The 22263-nt window shown below is 32.9% G+C and overlaps 2 protein-coding genes across 4 annotated transcripts in view; both read right to left on the bottom strand.

Moving 5' to 3' along the window:
* Nucleotides 1-592: 592 nt before the first annotated feature.
* LOC111052033 (40S ribosomal protein S16) lies at nucleotides 593-8525 on the bottom strand. The gene is made up of 5 exons (XM_039438807.1): nucleotides 8363-8525; nucleotides 8226-8270; nucleotides 4829-4960; nucleotides 2338-2452; nucleotides 593-793 (listed from the first exon to the last, which is right to left on the bottom strand). The coding sequence occupies exons 1-5, from the start codon at nucleotides 8372-8374 to the stop codon at nucleotides 648-650; spliced, it is 450 nt and encodes a 149-aa protein (XP_039294741.1). The 5' UTR covers nucleotides 8375-8525; the 3' UTR covers nucleotides 593-647.
* Nucleotides 8526-10877: 2352 nt separating this feature from the next.
* Nucleotides 10878-22263, bottom strand: part of LOC111049518 (vacuolar protein sorting-associated protein 13D) — a 119369-nt gene continuing 107983 nt past the window's right edge. For all 3 annotated transcript variants that reach the window (XM_039438804.1, XM_039438806.1, XM_039438805.1), the window contains 4 exons: nucleotides 18488-18631; nucleotides 16930-17064; nucleotides 13652-13817; nucleotides 10878-12480 (listed from right to left, as the gene is read on the bottom strand). In XM_039438804.1, the coding sequence (XP_039294738.1) occupies nucleotides 12391-12480; nucleotides 13652-13817; nucleotides 16930-17064; nucleotides 18488-18631 (535 nt within the window). In that variant the 3' untranslated portion in view covers nucleotides 10878-12390. The remainder of the gene's footprint in view (nucleotides 12481-13651; nucleotides 13818-16929; nucleotides 17065-18487; nucleotides 18632-22263) is intronic.

Raw genomic sequence — 22263 nt, 5'->3', positions numbered from 1 at the left:
TACACTTTTCACTTCGGAATAAAGTTCATTTTGATGTTAAAAAGTCCAAACATATACAAAACTGAAACAAAACCACTAAGCCAAATTTGGAAAATATTGAATTTAGACAATAAATTTAGAGCCTAAAATTTATAGCACGTAAACCCATAAACACAACTAGAAAGGCTTTCAAGCCATTTTCAAGTTTTTTTCCAACTTTTGGGGGAAAAACTTGAAAATGGCTTGAAGACAAAATTAGTTAATAAAGTGTTCACATAAAAAAGTTTTACAAAAGGGTACTATGTAATTATTTCTTTATTAATTACTAATTAGTGATACATAATATTCAATAGTATAATACGAGTCTAATCTATAATAGAGGAGAGAATTGGCTTATACGCGTACGGGATAAGAAATTCATGAATGACGGATGTTAACTACTGAACTTGAAATTTCGATATAGATTCTCAATATTTACCGAGGATGTTTACATGCAGATTTTAAAATTTTCAGTTTGTCAAGTTTTTGATTAGACCCTTGCGGAGCACGGGTTACCTGCTGGTAGATGAATAGAATGAAGGTGATTCTAAACTAAACAGAACATAACGACCGCTTTGGAATTAATCACATTTTATTTAAATATAAATGTAAAATGTAAGAGAAGCAAATCAACGGTATGACTTCTGGTATCTGGCGCGGGCACCTGGACCACCAAACTTCTTGGGCTCGCACCGCCTGGGATCGGCGACCAACAGAGTTCTGTCGTACTGGATCAGGATGTCCTTGATCTCTTTCTTCGAAGCCTCATCAACGTCTGTACAAACGAAAACCACACTGTTAGCATTCACCCAACATTAAGGACTAATGCAGCGATGCAGTTGAAGAGAGAGGATGCAATTCATAAGCGGAAGAGATAGAGAGATTAGATGCGGTTGAATAGAAAGCAAGCAACAACAAAAATTGACACATCTGCCGATTGCAAAGAATAACACCGAGTGGAAAAAGAAGAAAATGAGTAAAAGAAGATGAAAAAAAGGAAAGTGGATGAAAAAGTAGAAAGAGAAAAAAGAAGTAGAAGGAATATACTGTATATATAGAAAACGTTAAAAAGAAAACAGCCACTTGCTTTGATATTGGTCGAAGATTAAGGTATATTAGGGTGATAGATAATATTAGGGTCGATGTCAAACGAGGACACCGACAGAAGAGGACTCTTCTAAAAGCACAGAAGCAACAGTGGAGGACTCCTGATAAAGAGTCCTCGAATGTCGCCTGCACCAGGCGACAGTTGAGGAGTCTTCAGCCCCGACAGTTGAGGACTGCGACCGTAGAGGACTGAAAATCAGTCCTGAAATGTCGCAGTCCTCGACTGTTGCGTCCCCATATATTAGTCCAATTGGAATGAGGAATTGATTATATACTAGAAAGAATAGCTTGGATGCAGTTGAAAAGAAAGCAAACAAGCGAGATGAGAGAAGAAAGATTGCATCAACCATGAGAGATGCTTTGATGCAGTTGAAAAACTGAAACAAGCAAGCAAGAAGAGAGGAGGAAGATTGGAGAAGATGAGGATGTATTTAATCTCCTTCTTGGACCAGCTATTATTTGTCTCGAAGAGGAAGAATGTGAGAGGCGAATAGCAAACAGAAAAACGAAAAAAATTGACGTTGATCAATTGTATATAATGAATATTTATGAAGTTTTCGTACGGATAGCAAGCTAAAAGAACACATAAATTTATCTCAAAAAAATAGAAGACAATTTTTAAATAGATGAGTGAGAATTATTGTATTTTAATCTTGAGGAGTTTGGATGTGAAATAGTTACAAACTTAAGACAGATACTATGGGCCGCTTCAGAGCTTGGGATTTAGCCAAGTTCTAAGCTTTAAACAGCTGGAGTCAGAAAATTGGCTTTCCGAAACGGGACGTAGTCATAGTTTTTATGATAATCTTTATTTTCTAATTTCTATAATTGGAAACGTTTTTCCTTGACAAAATTAACCATTCCTAAATAATTAAAAATAGCTGAAACTTTACACTATTTTCTCTTTATTTTATTTTGTGTTCAATTTTCTAGTTTTTGAAATTTAATGTCAACGTGGACTACGACTACGCCCAGTTTCGGGAAGCCAATTTTCTGACTCCAGCTGTTCAAAGTCTAGAACTTAGCTAAATCCCGAGCTCGGAAACCGGCCCTATAAGAGCCTAAGAAGAGGCAGTGAGAAAAATGGCAGAGCAAACATGTCACATGTAACGTTCAAACATAAATATTTACTGGCTAGTAAATATTTGATAAAAGATAACCAACAAAGATCGCAAATTTCACAATGATCACAAATTTGAACCTTCAACTTACATTTCTGGTAGTATGAGACAAGCGCCTTGGAAATAGCCTGTCTGATGGCATAGATCTGAGCCACGTGACCTCCACCATTCACGCGCACTCTGATGTCAACTCCGGCAAACTTGTCCTGGAAAAGTTGGAAAAATATTCAAATTTAGAAACATTTTTCAAAATAGTCAAGTAAAAGATAAGCATGAAATTGGAAAACAAAGTGTCACCACAAATTGGACAAGAACCTGATTGCAACAAGACCCTTGACAGATAGTTGTGGTAAATTAATGTTTGTCTCGTTTGACACTCCTCAGCGGAAAGACCACAGGAAGTAACACTAGAGACAGTCAAAGAATGAAGATTTGTTCATTGATTGAAAGCACACAATTACACATCAACGGATGAAGGCGGTTTCAAAATAATCCCCATATATAGAGAGATCTAGATATAACAATATTTCCAAGTTTTAAAAAAATGTATTCCTTAGTTTGGTTTTACAGAGAGCAGGTCAAATAAAAAAGAAATGTATCCATGAATTGGACAAGAACTTGATTTCAACAAGAAACTTGACAGATAACGTGGAAGTTCATGTTTGTCTCTTTTGACACTGTTCTATGAAAAAGTCAAAGAAAGTAACACAGAGACAGAAGTATGATATTTATTCACCCATTTATGATTCAATTCATAACCCAGAGTTATGATTAATAAATTAATGATTCAATTCATAAACACAGACAGCAGAGTAATTTTTTTTTTCAATTTTATCTGAGAAGCCAACATAACCAAATCAAACTATCGTTTAACCGATGCATCTATTGGTTGTATGTTTTTAATTTGTACCAAGAAATTCACTACATAGGGCTACCTCACAAACAATCAATAAATAAATATTATCATGTTAATACTGGACTACTTCAATATTAGTTCATAATGTATAACTTATTATTTTGGTATACAACCATGTATCCATGAATTGGACAAGAACTTGATTTCAACAAGAAACTTGACAGATAACGTGGAAGTTCATGTCTGTCTCTTTTGACACTGTTCTATGAATAAGCCAAAGAAAGTAACACAGAGACAGAAGTATATTACCTATTTCTGATTCAATTTATAACTGAAACAAAATCATTAATTTAATCATTAAAACTTCGTTAAATATTTTTTTATAGCTAAACTGAATGAAAATCATCAATTTAGCTACGTAAAATATTGTTTAAATTCAATTTAAAGTTCGAATTCTGTTGAATTTGAGCAAGATCGATTCATTGTTTCATCCACTTGAAAGTTATCCCAATACTGTCCCAATCTCAATACTCTGTAGGCTATTAATTCATATTGATGGTACTATTATTAACAATGTTCTCTAATTAATCATTATTTCAGTTCAAGTGAGAGGCATATAATTTTACTTTATCAACAAGACGATCTTAAAATGTTAATACTGTGTAAGATACTGTATAAATTCATAAGGCACTAGAAAGGTTGATAAGGTATTAAACATCATTTTAGTATTGAATGTATCCATGAATTGGACAAGAACTTGATTACAGCAAGAAACTTGACAGATATCGTGGAGTTCATGTTTGTCTCTTTTGACACTGTTCTATGAAAAAGTCAAAGAAAGTAACACAGAGACAGAAGAGTAGACGTTTTCGATTTTTTCAATTTGAAGTTGATATATGAAGATTTAAACATATAACTGAATGAAATTCAGTAAGTTATTTCAATTGGTTGCTTGAAATTGAGGAAAGAATTTCACTAAAATCAACTTGCCCACCAACAAAAAAATTATTTCTCATATCAATACCGTCCTAGCATATTATTTGCTCAGAAGGTACTAGTAATGTTCTTCAATTTATAATTAATGATTTTAGTTTTAATGTATCCAAGAATTGGACAAGAACTTGATTTCAGCAAGAAACTTGACAGATATCGTGGAGTTCATGTTTGTCTCTTTTGACACTGTTCTAAGAAAAAGTCAAAGAAAGTAACACAGAGACAGAAGTATGATATTTATTCACCCATTTATGATTCAATTCATAACTTAGAGTGACTCAAGTTCATATCTGAAGAGTTTAAATATGAGCAAAATTGATTCATAGTTTCATCCACTAGAAATCTATCTCAGTACTGTTCTAGAGTTCATAACCAAGATACTAAAAATGTTCTCTAGTTGATCATCATTTCAGCTCCAATGTATCCATGAATTGGACAAGAACTTGATTTCAGCAAGAAACTTGACAGATAACGTGGAATTTATATGTTAGTCTCTCTTGACACTGTTCTAAGAAAAAGTAAAAAAAAGTAGCACAGAGACAGAAATTTTAATTTAAAGTTCAAAGTACAGTATGAGCAAAGCTTAATTCATCCACTTGAAAGTTAAAAAGTATTCTAATAAATCCTCCGGAAACACTGAAAATTAATTTATTTTGATAGTCACTAATGTTCAAAAAGGCCAAAAACAAATGATCATCAAAATTAAAACAGAAGAAAATGTATAATTTTTTACCTTGTTCAAGAGCTGAATTGGTTCCTGAAGTTTGTATTGGAGAACACGTGGTTCGATCATTTCCAAAGGCCTGCCATTGACATGGATATTGCCTTTGCCGGGCTTGCAGTAGGCTACAGCTGTAGCGCTCTTCTGCAAAAACATTCAGAAAAATGAAACAACATATTTCAGTTACTAAAAGCCATTCACATTAGAGAAAATCTCATTTCTTGAAAACATGAGCATCATATTGGGTTTGAAAACGAGAAGCTGAAATTTCAAGATCTCCATTTGGATAAAATGTCGTGGAATCTCCTTAGCTAATCATAAAAAATGAAAAGCTACTAAAGGATCCTCCACATTAGTTTAGCACAATACAACAGCCCAACAACAATTAATAGTTCTGTATATGGGGGTACCGATGTGCATATAAAACATATCATTTAAATGTTTTACGACTATTATTGACAGGACTGAATTTCATGCTAATACAATGGAAATAACAAAGTTATAGTCATGCAATTCGAGCTATAATTTCTGTAACATATTTTCAAATGTGGTAGGCTATCTTAAGCTGCGTACAGACTTACGCGCTGCACCACAAACGCACATTTCTTGTTCAAGGATTCGCTACGTACGTTGATCGAGATCAGAGCACGAGCTTGCCACGTGCTAGTCTAATGTTGTCGACGAGAGCTTGGCCAGTTCGTTGCGCGCGAACCGGAATCGCGCGACCTGCTATCAATCATCTTGCGAACTGCTCGCGTTTCGCTTTGTGTTGCGCAGCGCGTGAGTCTGTACGCCCCTTTAGAATGTGAGTTGCAGAATAACGCTACTTTGGGAAAAGGGAAGTGTGAGCTAATAAATACATGACATGTAAAAAATAAATTAATATTAAAGTCTTCAAGTGTAGTGCAAACTCCTCAGCTAGGCAAGTGAAATGTATAGCTGCAAAAGGATTCTTCACATTAATTTCGCACAATACAACAACCCAACAACAATTGAAAACTCTGTATATGGGGGTACCGATGTGCTACTTTCAAAATTGAAATATAATGTTACGCCAACCAATATTGTCAAATCAAATTCAATAATCGACTTATGTCATTCATTCGTTTTGTCATGCAAGTTCAACTTACTAGAGAAGTAAAAAACAAATTTTCAAAACTGCTGTGGTACTGTATTCAAGAATGTAGGTTACAGAATTCGGCTACTTTAGGGCAAGACAAGAGTAAGCCAATTACATACAGATTGGTATGTAAGTGAGTACAAACAGGGTGGGTGAAAAGTCCGAGAACGGCTTAATATCTCATACACAAAGGTAATTTGACGGTTGTTGTGATTGGGGATACTACTTAAATAGAAAATTCTACATTACTATGACTTAAAAAACATATTCCGCCATCTTGGATCTGCCATATTGAATGCAACTTTATTTTTTAAATAGGAAGGTGGTCATGCGATACATGATTTCGATACGAAATATCAAGAAAAAAGAATGGCGAGAACCGCATAAGTTATCGGTATCTCAAACTGTTCTGAAGATATTCACATTATTAATCAATACTATTCAAAAAATGTGATTCCAAGGTGGGTGTGATTGGGAATCCTACTCAAATTGAAAATACTACTTTACTAAGACTTAAAAAATGTCAAAAAAGTAATATATATCCATGTGTAGTGCAAACTCCTCAGCTAGACAAGTAAAATGTATAGCTTCAGAAGGATTCTTCACATTAATTTAGCACAATACAACAACCCAACAACAATTAATAGTTCTGTATATGGGGGTACCGATGTGCTAGGTACAAAAAATTATTAATTGTGAAATCAAATTCAATTGGATAAATTAATGTCACTTATTCGTTACAGTTATGCAAATTAATTTAAAAAACCATTTGTGGGTGGGCTTTAATTGAGTTTGATGTTGCAAGTAGCCTACTACGCGATTGGCTCATTATTTATTCTTTCATTTTTTTTCAAAATATTGTTCTAGCAGAATACAGCTCAACAATTTTCACCTTGTTATGGGGGAACCAAATGCTACATCACTTACTAACTTGGTTCAAGTTATCAAGAATTGAATATTGAAAGAATGAGTTAGCCACTAAACCTTGGGCAAGCTCTACACATTCTAAACCTGTGTTTGCCTTATTATCTTTATTTATATAGTAAGCTTATATTATCATTTTCTATTCTAGTTATATCATAACTTTGGTGATTTTTCATCATTTTACCCATTTAACTTTAGTTTCTGCAGGTTTTCTAGCAATTATTATCAATGCATGTAATACGAACGCACTTCTTTTTATAACTTAGTTGACTTACTTTTTTTTAATTTGGACCCTTCAAAATTATAGTTATAGTTCATTGACACGTTATAAGACTAGACATTGTTTTTTACAGATTGGATACAAATCATCACAATCAAATAGAAGATTATAGGTATATTTGAGCTACTGCAAAAATTATCAAATTTGGTGACCGATTAGGTTATTTGATATATTATTTATATTCATATCACGTGAAAAAATTTGAAAAATTACCTGAGAGACATCAAAAGATGATAATTGAAAGGTTGATCATGGAAAAAGGGTAAAAATGGATCTAGATTTAATTTATAGATATTTTAAAATTGGGGTTATGCGTAATCCCATGTTGTCTTTAAGCGTTGCTCTTTTTTTGTTGCCTGTCTGGTTTTTTATATTGAAAAAACTCATTTTTACAAACAAATAGAGATAGCCACTTGTTTTGAAAGATACACAATAATTCATCAATATAGTTGACCCTAAGAGTGTACTAGATTAAGCAATAATTTATTACTAGTTTTGAAAATAACAAGTTGAATTCATTAAATAAATTCTTCAACAGCGATGCGCACACAAGTGCGGAATGATGTGCTATATGCGTGACAGCAACATGTGCCACATAATTTATAGTTCATGAATAGTGGTTAAATGTTCAGACTGTCTTTTTTCTCTTAATTATCACTTATTTTGCACGCATCCTGTAGCAATGCGTCTGTCAAATTGCTCAAGTTAGTTGACAATATCACATTGAAATAGCACGATGAAACAACATAACATAAATAAAAATTACAGGATAGCTTCGTGTCCAACAGTATAAAATATAGTGTCTCAGATAGCAACAAAAATTAAATAATATTTTTTAAATGACTAATGACAGAAAAGATATTGCTTTGATTGATAATTATTAACTTTCATATTCCGAAGCTATGCCTAGACCTAACCTAAACATGTGAATATAGTTGGATAATATCAAAAACATTTTAGACAATTAAACGCTGATAAATGTGATTGGAATATAGAATACAACAACAAAATACATACAAGTAAAAATAAATTTTTAGCAAATAAATATGCTTAATTAAATAAATAAATAAAAATGATCAACGTACCTTACGACCAAACACTTGCACACATTGCAGACGCTCTTTCGTAGCCTGCAACAGGAATTCAAAATTAATAACGATGAATCTACAATGAATTAGTATTAAAGATTAAAATTAAACAATAAATTGTGCACAATACTTACTTTTTGCTGCATTTTGAATAAGAAATTCACAAATTTTACACGTGTGAGACTTCGAGTGTGATACTACCGCAATAGAGGAAATGGTCAAAGCAAAGCCTTCTCAATCGTAAACAAGATTGCATTGTGCACAAAATGGTCAGTAATTTAGAAAACTTTATTATACAAAAATAACGTCTATGAATTCATACATTTTTCATTTGAATGGATATTCTTAACTTCTCAAATAATAGAACTATGACTTGTGTATATAAAAAATGTAATCATAGATAGACGGGAACTCGGGATGCCATCAAGTCATCACTGACATATAACCCGCCATTTTTAAATAATAAATTCCTGTCAACAGAAATTCCAGTCTATTGAAAGTTTCTTCCTCTTTCCAACTAGAATTAGATTTTGACGGATGGTTTTATAATATTTACGTTTTTCAAAATATCGAAAAATCCGATCTCGAAAACTGAGTTTGATATATAAATAAATTTTACTGAACATTTTTTTGCTAAAAATTTCACATAGGAACTGTGGAATAATGTATAAGCCTATTATCATCAATAATGTTTTCCAATTTCCAATGATTACTACAATCATAATATTGAATATTTGAATTCACAAAGATAGAAAATATGAATTAAATACTTACATGTTACTCCTGTTGTCTTCGTCGCAATCTGCTGAGCGGGGAATCGTCATTGTCTCTTCTTGTCCACTATCTGTGTGTAGGTATGTTCCTCAATATATTCGCAACGGTGTACCTATTATATATATAAGGGCCGGTCCATTAAGTACCTCTTGCTAGCGCGTCGTTGTCTTCTAGTAGATTTAGACTATCTGGGAGCAAGTTGAACAGGTATGCATAAGACGGAGAATCGCTAAGCTTTTTCAATCTATATGTTGTGATTATGTCTTGTCTTAAGATTGGATTGGAATTTTTGACCAGAATGATGACTTCAAAAATATAAGAGACTGCTGTTAGGATTTTTTTTTTTTTTTGAAACTGGGTTTGCAATGTTATAATTTGTTCAATACGGTAAATGAAACTATAAAGAAATACAGTAGGTAGGCTATCCAAATCTAATACCGTAGTGAATATATTTTATAGTTAAGGATGCATAATGCTGAAGATTCTACTCACCTTATACATACCGGTAAACCGGGGGTGACTTTGTCCCAATTTTGGGGAGTTGTGATTTTGCAATCAATAGGGTATTTGAGTTTCTACTACTCAAAATCTCTTACAATATTTTTTATTGTATTCTGCAATGTTTGAAGAGTATTTTTCATTATGAAAGATTAATATTTTTCTCCACTTTAACAAAGATATATTTTTTGAAATAGACAATGTCAACCAGGGGTTGGGGCGAATTTGTCTCACTTTGAAAAATATATGGAAAAAAGTTCATTTTTAAGAGTTAGAAAAAAGTGAAACCATATAGAGAAAAAATAACGTAAGTAGATATCCCATGGTATAGGGAGTTTATGTCGCAACTTTTACTGTTATCTCAAGCCGATTATTGTGGATTACTGTCGATTTTTACTGTTTTGACCGGGTGAGAATGTATGGATGGCACAATATGAGAGACTACCAACGTCACACAGCTTCACGGGAAAGAACTACGTGGACTATCGGCTTGAGATAACAGTAAAAGTTGCAACATGAACGTCCTACACCATGGGATATCTACCTATGCTATTGTTTCTCTATGGTGAAACCAACTGTTAACCTTTAAAATAAATAATGACATTGAAAACAAATGAAATCCACTTTAAAAATTCACAAAATATATTTTGAAAACTATTTCAGTTTCTGCTGCCTAAAAATATTTTTTAGCGTCGAGGCATGTTTGCTCCAGCAGCATAATCAGCTAAAATGAATATTAAGATCGTATTAATCTCAAGCAAGGTGAATATTTAGTTTTATTAGGTAAATTTTTTAACACGGTATTTTAATTTAACACGGCTTAACATTTTTACCGCTCCCGTCATCGTCCCGCAAACGATTCGCACTGGTGTGCTCAATTCTTTATGGAAATGATGGAAACAAATAAATAAGTGACGAACTAGTCAATAATAATATTACCCCCCCCCCCACGAAACTTACCATCTCTTTTTTTCATCTATATAGAATGCAAACCCTATACAGAATGAATCTACCCAATGATACCTTATACCTTCTTCTTCATCCATTACCCACACTTGTGGGATCGATGGCGTCATTTCAAAATAAAAGTCAAAAAACAAAACACTAATTTATCAAGATGGCAGCTATCAATATAAAGCACACATAGTTAACATCTAAGGCCTTGCTCTTTAACTTACTGGCAATTTAGCCAGATAGTATTTGAGACAGGTCATCGTTTAAAAATTCCTGAACATCATAATAAGCCCTGGCTCTCAAAAAACCGGTCACAACCCTCTCGAACAGACCCTCTTGAACTCGGACAAAATAAATACATATCAGTTGCATTACAATTATTACTACGGTACAGGTAGGCTACAGGGTATTCAAAACAAAAAATCATAGTTAAACTATCTAAATAAGTTTATTACGGTAACTTTAACATCACAATTACATGAAAAAAAATATTTTTATCAATAGAGGTTCAACAAAAAAATAACCCACAACAGTTTTCATTGATCAATAACAATTTGATTAGAAAAATTATGTTTTTTCTCAATTGAAAATGCAAATATTTTATAATAACAATCAGTCTTTCAACACTACATTTTACCATCTATAGTAGTTTTCGTTTCAAGCAAGTATTTCTTCACAAAAATCAAGTAAGAATAGTTATATATCAAACAAAAATGACTAATCTACTATATATTGGCTACATGCTGGGTTGTATTGACTATATACTTCAGGAAGGAGTCATGGTTTTATAATTATTTGATCCAGAGTTGATAAGGTCACAGATATATCTGTAATCAGATTTCACCGTTGGTGTATTCTTTTTCTTTATTCCAAAAACTAGATGATTGGTACCATTGAATAAGAAAATAAAAATGATCAATAATTGTTCTCATCTCTCCAATAGGAGATAAACATGCAGTTATACTTTATGCGATAATTGGTTGAACAAGAAACTAAATAGGATACAGGAAACTATATTCTGGTGGTTTTTAAAGTTAAAGATATAATGTAATACTCAATATCAAACAAGCACTAGTTGAAAATATTTGTGATGGTTATTTAAGTTCATAAGCCAGTATATTTCTTAAAGAACTGATACTTAATGGGTAGATACAATGAATATTACTAAGATGCCCAACTGGTATAATTTAAAAATTGAGATAGTAATCTTTTTGTGGTAGTGTTTTCAATAAGATTTCAAAGATATATAAAATATAAAGTAATTTAAAATATCAAAACAGAAAAATATTAGTAAATCTTTCCAAATACAGTACCAGAAACACAAAAGAAGCAAAAAACTCGCTTTAATGATTGGAATTTAAATTTCATTAGTCAAAATCGTTCAAATCTTCGTTGATAAATATTATTTTTATTTACAATCCTGAAATCAGAATTTATTTCCCCTGTTTTATTGATTTGTACAACGGCATCACTGCGAGGGTTATATTATAAAAAATCTACTCTTCTCTACATTTTATACACGTACGTTACATCTATAAGAATGAGGCAGACCAAACATTATAATACATAATAAGTTAAGCACCATAATAATACACAAGTAAACCTTACACCTAACACTTCAATTTTTTGATTTTCTAATATTTATTTCCAAAAAACTAATAGATAATATTCAATTATTGGATGAGCTAACAATCAACCATCAGACTAGAAAAATAATAGAAACTAAGAACAATCGTACCCAAAAACAAGATAAAAAATCACTTACTGAAAAAATTGTCAAAAATATTTTGTTGAATTATTTGTGCTCTTAATAATATGGATAATAAATTTTGAATTTCAATCTGTGAGTTTAAAAAAATACATTGACATGTAAATATAAATTGTTCAACCTTCATCTCGATATATTCAATTTGTTATCAATTTTTCAAAAATAAATTCAGTCCTCAGCAACATTGTCAGACGATTTGGCCAAAGTCTGCTGTTGCTCGACATGCATTCCCTTTGCATAGTTCACCTGCTGTGTAACCTGGAACAGATAAGTTGACAATATTTAAAGAAAAAAGACGAATTATGCTCGAAAAACGTTGATGTTCTACACATAGTGATCCACTGGGTTGGAGAACTCGCTCAAGAACTGCTGTATTGTAATCTTAGAAACCAGCAACTTTTAATTATGATAGTTAATGAAATTCATGGAAACAGCAAAATATTTCTTCAACAAGAATAATAATTTGACAGTGGGAATCATTGAGGATCCTATTTGAAATGAAAAATTACTCTGTCGCTTCAACATCTTTGTCCCTCATATATAAAAGAGAGGGTAGTCATGTGATACAAGATTTCGATAGAGTTCCAACTGAAATTTAATGGCGGAAACCGCACATTGATATCTCAACCTGTATCAATTTCTTGATGTAAAAATATTAAATTATGTTGTAAATTAACTAGCAGAAATCATGTGTCAGCGCATGAAGGTCTATCTGTGTAATAGCTCCCAAATAGCCACAGAGGAATGAATGAAAAAACTGTTGTAATTGCATTCAATGAATTCTTCAGCTGATTAAATCAAAACGAATTTTTTCTTATACACTTTCAATGTTAATTTTATATCCTGAAAAATGACGAAGGAGTGAGTCAATTTTGTTGTCCAACGAAATTGACCTGAAAAAGGTTCGAAGAATACGTGTTCAAAATTTGAAACTGATTGATCAATTCTTTCTAAAGTTATTGTAGAACATACAAACAGACGGACAACATTTGGCCTTCATTATTTAAGTCAAAAGTGAGAACTCGCTAACGCTCATTCAATTAAAAGAAAATCCAAATTAAATGCTGTAAATCACCCCGAAGACTTCAGCTACTGCAAATATTGACAACAGGGTAAACAGCTAGATAGAAATTTGATGAGCAGTCTCTCAGTAATTTCCATCTGTATAATGTAAGTAATTTTTCATTGAATTTGTGATATTTATAGACAATATTCCAGTGTTCCAAATTAAATGCTGTAAATCACCCCGAAGACTTCTGCTACTGCAAATATTGACAACAGGGTAAACAGCTTGATAGAAATTCGATGAGCAATCTCTCAGTAATTTTTATCGTATAATGTAAGTAATTTTTCAATAATTTCGTGATATTTTTAGACAACATTCCAGTGTTCTATTATGGAAATAGTTGATTAACAAATGACTAGTTACCCATTGCGCAATGGCCTCACTGTCGCAGCGGACCCGGGGCCGTTTGACAGGGTCGACTCCTCCCATGAGCGAGGTGGCCACCGCACTGCCTCTGATTGCCAGCTCTATGTAGTGCAAAGCCACGTTGCCACTGTTAAAGCTCTCCGTCTGGCAATGGTACAGGTCGCTGCAAATCATTTAAATTCATAACATTAATACATAGTAAAACTAATTATTATTATTATTATTAATTGAATTAATATAATAATAGTCATAATGGTTTTGCTGCGTAAGATGCCCACATGAGCTCTAGGCTTGTGCGTGAGTAATGAGACGAATGATGATTAGATTAGATTAGGTTAGAGTTCTTTATTTATGTACTAGCCGTCAGGCTCGCTTCGCTCGCCATATCGGTCTAGCCAGGGGGCTCCGCCCCCTGGACCCCCGACTGGATCGTCCGAAAATGAGATCAGCAGGCTCGCTTCGCTTGCCTGCATTTTTCATTATTTGAGCATTTTTATCATATGTTAGGACGATCCAGTCGGGGATCCAGACTAAACGTCTGGCTAAACGGATATGGTGAGCGAAGCGAGCCTGACTGCTAGTAATATAATATTTCCAGGATTGAAGTAGCAGTGCCCAATCAATTTTTTCGCGATAAATGCATTTAAATCTTCAACTTGGTGCCAACCTAACAAAGTCAACTCAACTTAATGCCAACCTGACAAAATTATTAATTTAGTTGCCAGTTAACAACTGTTTCGAAGAGGTACTCTATCTAGATTATAGTTCTATAGTAACATATGATATGGAAATTTCAATTATAGTTAAGAGATTGGGAGAAGAAGAATATACATGATAAAAGACGAATTTTAAACCCTTAAAAACAACCCTTAAAGTTATTGAATTATTATAATAATAGTGATAATTGTTTTGCTGCGAAAAGATTTCTTAGTGCGCCTCTAAAGGGCCAACTGAACATACCTACCAAATTTGAACGTTTTTGGTCCGGTAGATTCTTAGTTATGCGAGTGAGTGAGTGAGTGAGTGAGTGAGTGAGTGAGTGAGTGAGTGAGTCAGTCAGTCAGTCAGTGAGTGAGTGCCATTTCGCTTTTATATATATAGATGTTACAATATTTACTGGCTTAAACACTAATTTACATTAAATGACGAAATTGCCAAGTATTCAACGAGTTTAACAAAGTATGAAAAAATCAATTAGAATAAAGATTGAGTGCAATTGGAATAACGATGATATTATGGGATTTAAGCCTGTTGTCCCTTTCCTAAACATTTATAGTTGAGAATGATATTGTATAAATGTATAAATATAATATTGTGATGTAACTTCTTAAATCGGCGGTGTTTCAATAAAATTCGACGGTGTTTTAAATGTCGATTCTCTGAAAAGAATAAAAAAATATCCCTCCCGTCAACACACGACCAGGTGATGAGAGATGAGTAAAGCTACAACTTTGAGTGGGTTCCGACCCATTGGGAAGCGATTTCTAAACTCATAAATGGTATCATGGAGAAAAGATAGCATGAGAAGATATTCAATGAAATAGGTCGGTTATGTTCCAAATTTCACTGTCAACTCAAGCCGGTACTGCAAATAGTTAACAAAAACAATCTTGTAGTACCCTTTTATTAAAACATTTTAATGACTAGTTTCGACCTACTTTGGCCATTTTCAAGTTAAAATTGAAAATGAATTTAAATCAATTTAAGATTGATTTTTAACTTTAAAATGACCAAAGTGGATCGAAACTAGTCATTTAAATGTTTTAAAGTTTTTAAAATGTTTTAATAAAAGAGTACTACAAATTTTATATTGTTTTTATTAATTTGAATAAAGTAGCCCATATAAGTGAAGTGATTTTCCAAATACAGTAGTTATTTTTTGTGAAGCAGATAGTCTCTCATACTGTGTCGTTCTTACACTCTCACCCCAACAAAACAGTAATACTAGGCAGTAGTCGTAAGTAATCGGCTTGAGTTAACAAAAAAATAGATTTTAATTTTGGAACATAAACGACCATGGGATATCTTCTCATGCTATCTTTTTTCTATGTTGGTATTTAGAGGAGTTCGGTTCTGTGGTCACCCTCACAACAGGAGTGAAGTAGCAGGCGCATGGAACTTGACGTATTTTATCAATATCATATCAGCGCGACCACGACACAAATAGCTTCCCTATTAAACAGCATTTATTCATTAATCTCTGAAGAGAACTTCTGAATCTATTTGTACAGAAGGTAAGTCTACTCTATTAACATAGATTCGCGTTATAAAGTAACTAGAAATGTTAGGATGACATAGTTTCCAATTTTATTCTTCCAACACCTTCTCTGTAGTAGATAGCTATGATTCATGTCACCCCGGTATAACTGATATAATATTAATATATCATGAATGACAGTTAATGATTATATTTCATATTTAAATATATTATATTCGCCAATAAAAATATATTTTCTTGGTTCAATAATACAATTTTATAAACATGAGATTGGATTTTCTGGTAATACATTATATTTCTTCAAAGCCTATAAAGGATTTGGCAACGGAGAGAAGTTAGAAGGGGATAGAACTCTCTACTTTGTTAAATGACAGACAAGGATAGCAAAACAATGTTAATGAGGTGCCACAGATAAACTTGAATGAATCCAATACAAAATAGAAATTCAAACACATTTTCGAAACTAATCACAAGAAAATTAACTATCATCTTCAGTAGTATAACTGTCTGATGAATGTTTTTGTACCAGTGTTCAACTGAGGTTATAATTCAATGTTAATGACGATATCAATTCCGGATCATAAAGTTGAATAGATGAGCACTTTTCTTTAAGGGGCTACTACAATCGATAGAATGAAACAAAAATTCACAAGTACCATTTTGAGATGTTCTATTAATTCTCCACAGCATGTTTCGACTATTTTTTAGAATAAGGCAGTAAATATTCACAACATGCTGTGCTGGAATATGAAACATTTCAAAAGAATATGTGAATTTTTCATTCTACTGAATAAATGATCTGATCTGATGCCTGTCCAAAACACGTTTAATTTTCAGATGAATAATTTGAAGCTACACAACCAGTTTTACAAAAATCTAAACTTACATCAAACACCATAAAATGATGTAATCCAACCAAAGCAATTCCAGGAAAACCAATGAACTAATCTAAAAACGACAATACTATTAGGCCTACGTCATTTTAATGTAGAAAAATTAAACTTTTGTGCTACATCAATCTTGTATTTAAAGTAATGATACATCCGAAAAGACTCACCTTAAATGCGATTCGATGACTACAGTGCAACTATTGCTGGATGATGAGTTGCATGAGAAGACGCGCACCATTTCACTCGATATTATTATACGCAGATCTTCACGTCCGCTACGCAGAATCTCATAAGCCATAAATCTGGAAAAAGGACAATAAAGATTATAGAAATACCAATATAACCATTAAAATAATTGGGGGAATGAATAATTATATTTTCATGAATTAAAAGGAAAAGATTTGAGCGAACTCCTATTACAACTTCTCAATTTCCATTACTGAATAATCTGAAATACTTCTGTGTTATCAAACATTCTGATGACTTCATAGCTGCACACAATATAACTGTCTTATGTCTTATAACTGTCATTGATGGTAAAATATTCATCAGACTAGTTGGGGCCTTCCCATAAGGGAGCTCCACCAACAAAAAACCAATACAAATTTTATTCAATTTACGAAGTCATTCAATACATTTTGAAATGTATGATAGCACTGAATTGAACATAAAAAGTGTAGCCGTAGTCGAGTGAATTAGAAGCTGGCTTTGTAATCCCAGCCCGGGCAAGATATTTTTCTCGGGCCACTCCCGTGTTTCGGATGGACACGTTAAGTCGTCGGTCCCGGCTGCTTAAAAAGCAGTCGTTAGGTCATGTCAGAGGCCCTGAAATAGATCAGTTGCCACCTGAAAACTCTGACACCAGACCTGAGCCAGGTCACACGATATTTTTATTATTATATTGAACATATTTTCGTTCATTGTGAAGAATTCAATAAATACAGTAATTGCAATATTTAATAATATTTATTCACACGTCCAATCCTTCCTATAATATCATTATAATTTGCCACCTTCTCAATCTCAGCGATTTATTTTTCAACGTTTATTCAAGCGGATGAAGATTATTAATTAAGCAATAAACAATATTGCTTTTATCCTTTTTCAGTGTTAACTGTTTATCAAGTGATGGTCTGTGACTAATCTTTAAAGAATACTACGATAGTATTGGAATTGCTAACTACTGAAATGTATTGATTGAAATTTAGCTGAATAAAATGAGGATTATTTGTTTATTCTTCTGCCTTTATTAGCAGAAAGATCCATTCGAATGTTCTGCCTCGACGTGAAACCCAATGTCACTTCCTTATACACTCAAGTTTATAGGATATATATTTGGTTGAAGTTTCATCACTTATTACAGTTTATAAGAATTATAAAAACTATAAGACATATACTCCCGGTTGCACAAAAGTCTGTTAAATAGAATACCGATTTAATGCCACGATAACCAGATAAGCCTTCTTTCCAGAAAACCCTTCTCTGATTGGTTCTCGTGAGATTTAATCATGATTTAAATTTAAAAGGCCTCTGTGCAACCGGGCCATGAAGTTTTATGAGGATTATTGATTTTACACTTGAGGCTCTGAGTTGAAACTAGATGTGATTCCATGAATATGAGAAGGGTACTCGATTACTTTTATTTCAGTTTAATTATTGACAAGTAATGATCATATTATTGTACATAGAGGAATAATGTAATAGATAAATAAATAATCTACTGACTGTTCGTCGTCGTATCGATATTCGTTGATCATGTGCAGCAGTTGTTGGCCCTGACTCTGCTTGCCGTTGTAAAGAGGCAGCAGCCCTGTGGCACTGGTCACACATCTCGGCAGGCGCTTGCGACCTGGACTTATCCTTGTCGAACTGTAATCATTGCAAACATTGATTTATAGTGGGTTATATTTATTTATACATTGACAGATACAATATCATTCTCAACTATGAATGTTTAAATACTTTATATAAATAAAAAGTGCTGGGCTTTAAGGCCCATTTCACACCAATACTGGGCCGGGCCGAGCCGAGCGGACTCGGCCGGTGGCGGATCGGCTGAGCGGAATCTGCCTACGTTCGCACTGAAGCCGATTCACTCAGTCGGTTTTCTAGCCTTGTAGTAAGAACTCACTACGTGGTGTAACGTATCAAATTCTGATGGGTAAATAAAAATCCCTACTTGAAAGAAATTTATAGGTCTAAGTGGAATAATAGGCTAATATCGCCAAATGCGATATTGTTTTTAAAGATTAGATAATATCAGGTATCATGGCTAAATTTATAACGGCCGAATAGAAATGGAAATAATTTGCTACTTATATAATATTATATAAAGTATTGAAAATTTGAGGTTAGGCGTAAAATATCTATTGATCGGCGACATAATGATCGATTGAGTCGCATAACGTAAAATCTAGCCAGACACCTTGGCAGAAATTCATTGTAACTAAATGGTATGCAACTAGAGGAACCAAAAATGCACATGACTAATTGTTGTAAAGTGAGAAACAACTTATAATCATTAGAAAATTATATTGAATGTAAAAAATGTACTAAAAACCCAAGATAAAAATAAATTAATGTATTAAGGAAGTAGGAGGTTCGTAGGCGCATGTATACTATAACAATTTGCATGAACCAATCAAATGGTAGCGAATGATGGGCGGTAATAGTGAGCCGATTCAAATATATTTGTATATATTTCTATAAATGATAAGAGTTTATGAATTATTGTTGTTCATTTTATGTTTCGGATATGGCCCGAAGACAGATATAACGTCAGCTGGGTGACATAAGTAATAATTCAATAGATTGGCACGAACTATTTGAGCCTTGAACGGCTTAGTAACGGAATATTTAAATTTTATGCAAATTTGCAAGTCAGAAATGAAAATTGTGAAAAGAAAAGTAGAACCTGCCCACTTGCCTGCCAACCACTACCATGGAATGTCACCAAAATTTGTAGAGCACAATATCTTTTACTGTACCTTTTTAATGACTTAAAGTTTAATCAAATTAGTAATTTTCCATAAGACTTTGCGATGCTATAGTAAAGCAAAAGTCATTTAAATATTTTTAATCCCTTGGAAGAGACAACTTCGGCCACCAATAATCCAGGACTACCAGGAATTCAGATCGCCATCAGCAACTTATAGAAAATCCAGCACGTGAGTGAAAAATAGTTGAAATAATAATAGGGCGCCCTCAGTGCTTCGAATGAAATAAGAAATAAAAGCTAGCTCGTCGAAAAGGTTTTAAAAATTAAGAAATTAATAAAAATACTTGCGCAAGTCTTAAAAATGGCATAAGAAATATGTTATTGAATAGGAACGAGTCAATTTATATATCAAAGGATACACCAATTGAAAGAATATTAAGTTCTAAGCTAATAATACAAATGTTCACATGATCATAGATTTTATAATGTAATTTGTGATAATATAATGTAGCTCTGGTTCATTAGATAAATTGATCTATCTATTTCCATCAGGTGCCGAATCTTGCACCCTGATATATATATATATATATATATATATATATATATATATATATATATATATATATATATATATATATTTATTTATTTATTGGAAACTGTAGGAATTAATTGTTGATTTGTCAATTTATCATGCTCTGATTTGGGAAGTTAATATATAAGTAGGATCGTCCAAATCGACAAGCAACAGCAAGTTGATGTCAAAGCTACATGCAGATAAATGCATATGATCAATGAAGTGAAAGCACATGGTAAAGTTTCGTGCTATAGAACTAGAAAATAGTACTGATCTGTGATATTTTATTTGATTTCGTTTCTTGTTTCATTGTATATTTGTTGCTCTATATATTTTTCCTTTGATCTAATTTTGAGATTATTTGTTAATATATGTATCAAATTTTTCATGGTGTACCATTCATTTTATTCCCCAATACCATAGGATATAAATTATATTTATGTATATATATTTTTATAAATTATCAGTATTAAATTATTGTGAGAGCTCCGGAATGAGCCTATTATGATCTTGGTGAAATTATAGCCTAGAAAACCACGACTAGATTTTATAGTTATTAAGCTAACTCTCATGCTCTACCGATTGACGCCAAGCAGGAGGCTAAGCGTTATTCCATCAGAAAATAACGTGACAGTGGGAAGATCGAGCTAAACTGAAAGAAGGCAGAATCCGCTTGGCCGAAAACGCTCGAGTTGGGCGTCAAGCCGACTGCACAAATCCGCTCGGCTCGGCCCGGCGTTGATTTGAATGCTCCCGACTAAATCCTGCATAGTTAGTGCGCACGCGTATTCTGCTCGGCTCGGCCCAGCTTTGGTGTGAAACCCCACTAAGCATGTTGTTCCTTTCCCAAATTTGGATAGAAATTGTCCAAAAATTGGTTATGTTTATCACTTCATAAGTTTTGTCCAATTTCGAGTCCAAAATAAATATGAACTAGGAATTTAGATAAGATGGAAACCAAATTCGATAAAAATATTTCACTAAATCATCACTGTTAACTGGAAAATACTGTAATTATTATTCAAAATTTTAAAACTTGAAAAGAAAATAAGATTTACTTCTAAAAATAATAGTCCAGTCAATATAGACATAAAAAAGGGGGTGTGCTTGCAATTTATATTGTATTTCTGATTTTTTAATATATTATTTGGGAACATAAGAGAAGTCCAGAACCAATTTCTTCATGCAAAATTTCCTACTGAAATGAAGTTCATATAACGGGTGATTCCCATAGAACATAATCTCATCAACTTATATTATAATTGTGCGAAATATCAATGTGAGGACAATGTGGTTGGTGATGATGTATGGAGCTGAAAATTAGGTATTTTTCACAATACAAGGAGCATTGTTGTCAGTTGTACCAGGAAATCTACATAAGATAGAGCGCTCTACCTGATCTCAGATTGTAGAGCACAAAAATACGCCCAGAGGTATTTTGAATTATACATCTAAATGATAATAATCGGAAGATATTGTTGATCAAAAACTAAAATTCATCAAAATTGATTTTTTCGTCAAATTTCACTCATTTTTGAAAAATCATAACTCAGTACACATTGGAGATAAATAGTTCCGAATGATTTCATTTTATTCAAAATTTTATAATAAAGAAAAAAAGCGAGAGCAAATTATTCTGTCCGATTACGATATTTGGCATAAATAGCTGAAAACTGGAAAATGAGTTGAAAATACGAGGTTTTTGGACCACTCTGTATCTAGCACAAGGAAATTTCGCATGAAGAAATTGGATCTGGACTCCTCCTATGTACCCAAATAATATATTAAAAAATCAGAACTACAATATAAATTGCATGCACCAATGTATATACACATGTCACATCATGTAGTGACTGGACTATAACAGCTATCATGGATCTATTCAGGTGCTAATTATTAATTGATTATTAGGTTTTTGACCGAACGTAGTGAGGTCTATGTTTTAACTCTGATTTTATTTTGCCTGTATGTATGCATGTAACGCATTTA

Source organism: Nilaparvata lugens, chromosome 12 (genome assembly GCF_014356525.2).
Source record: "Nilaparvata lugens isolate BPH chromosome 12, ASM1435652v1, whole genome shotgun sequence".
In the NCBI taxonomy this organism is placed as follows: domain Eukaryota; kingdom Metazoa; phylum Arthropoda; class Insecta; order Hemiptera; family Delphacidae; genus Nilaparvata; species Nilaparvata lugens.
The sequence above is the reverse complement of the archived record's forward strand: the minus strand, read 5'-3'. Positions and strand labels throughout refer to the sequence as shown.

Coding starts and splice junctions, on each gene's coding strand:
- LOC111052033 (XM_039438807.1), bottom strand. Junction 4,961..8,225: donor TGCAAGTGTTTGGTCGTAAG/GTACGTTGATCA, acceptor ATGTTTTTGCAG/AAGAGCGCTACAGCTGTAGC. Junction 2,453..4,828: donor CAATTCAGCTCTTGAACAAG/GTAAAAAATTAT, acceptor CAACTTTTCCAG/GACAAGTTTGCCGGAGTTGA.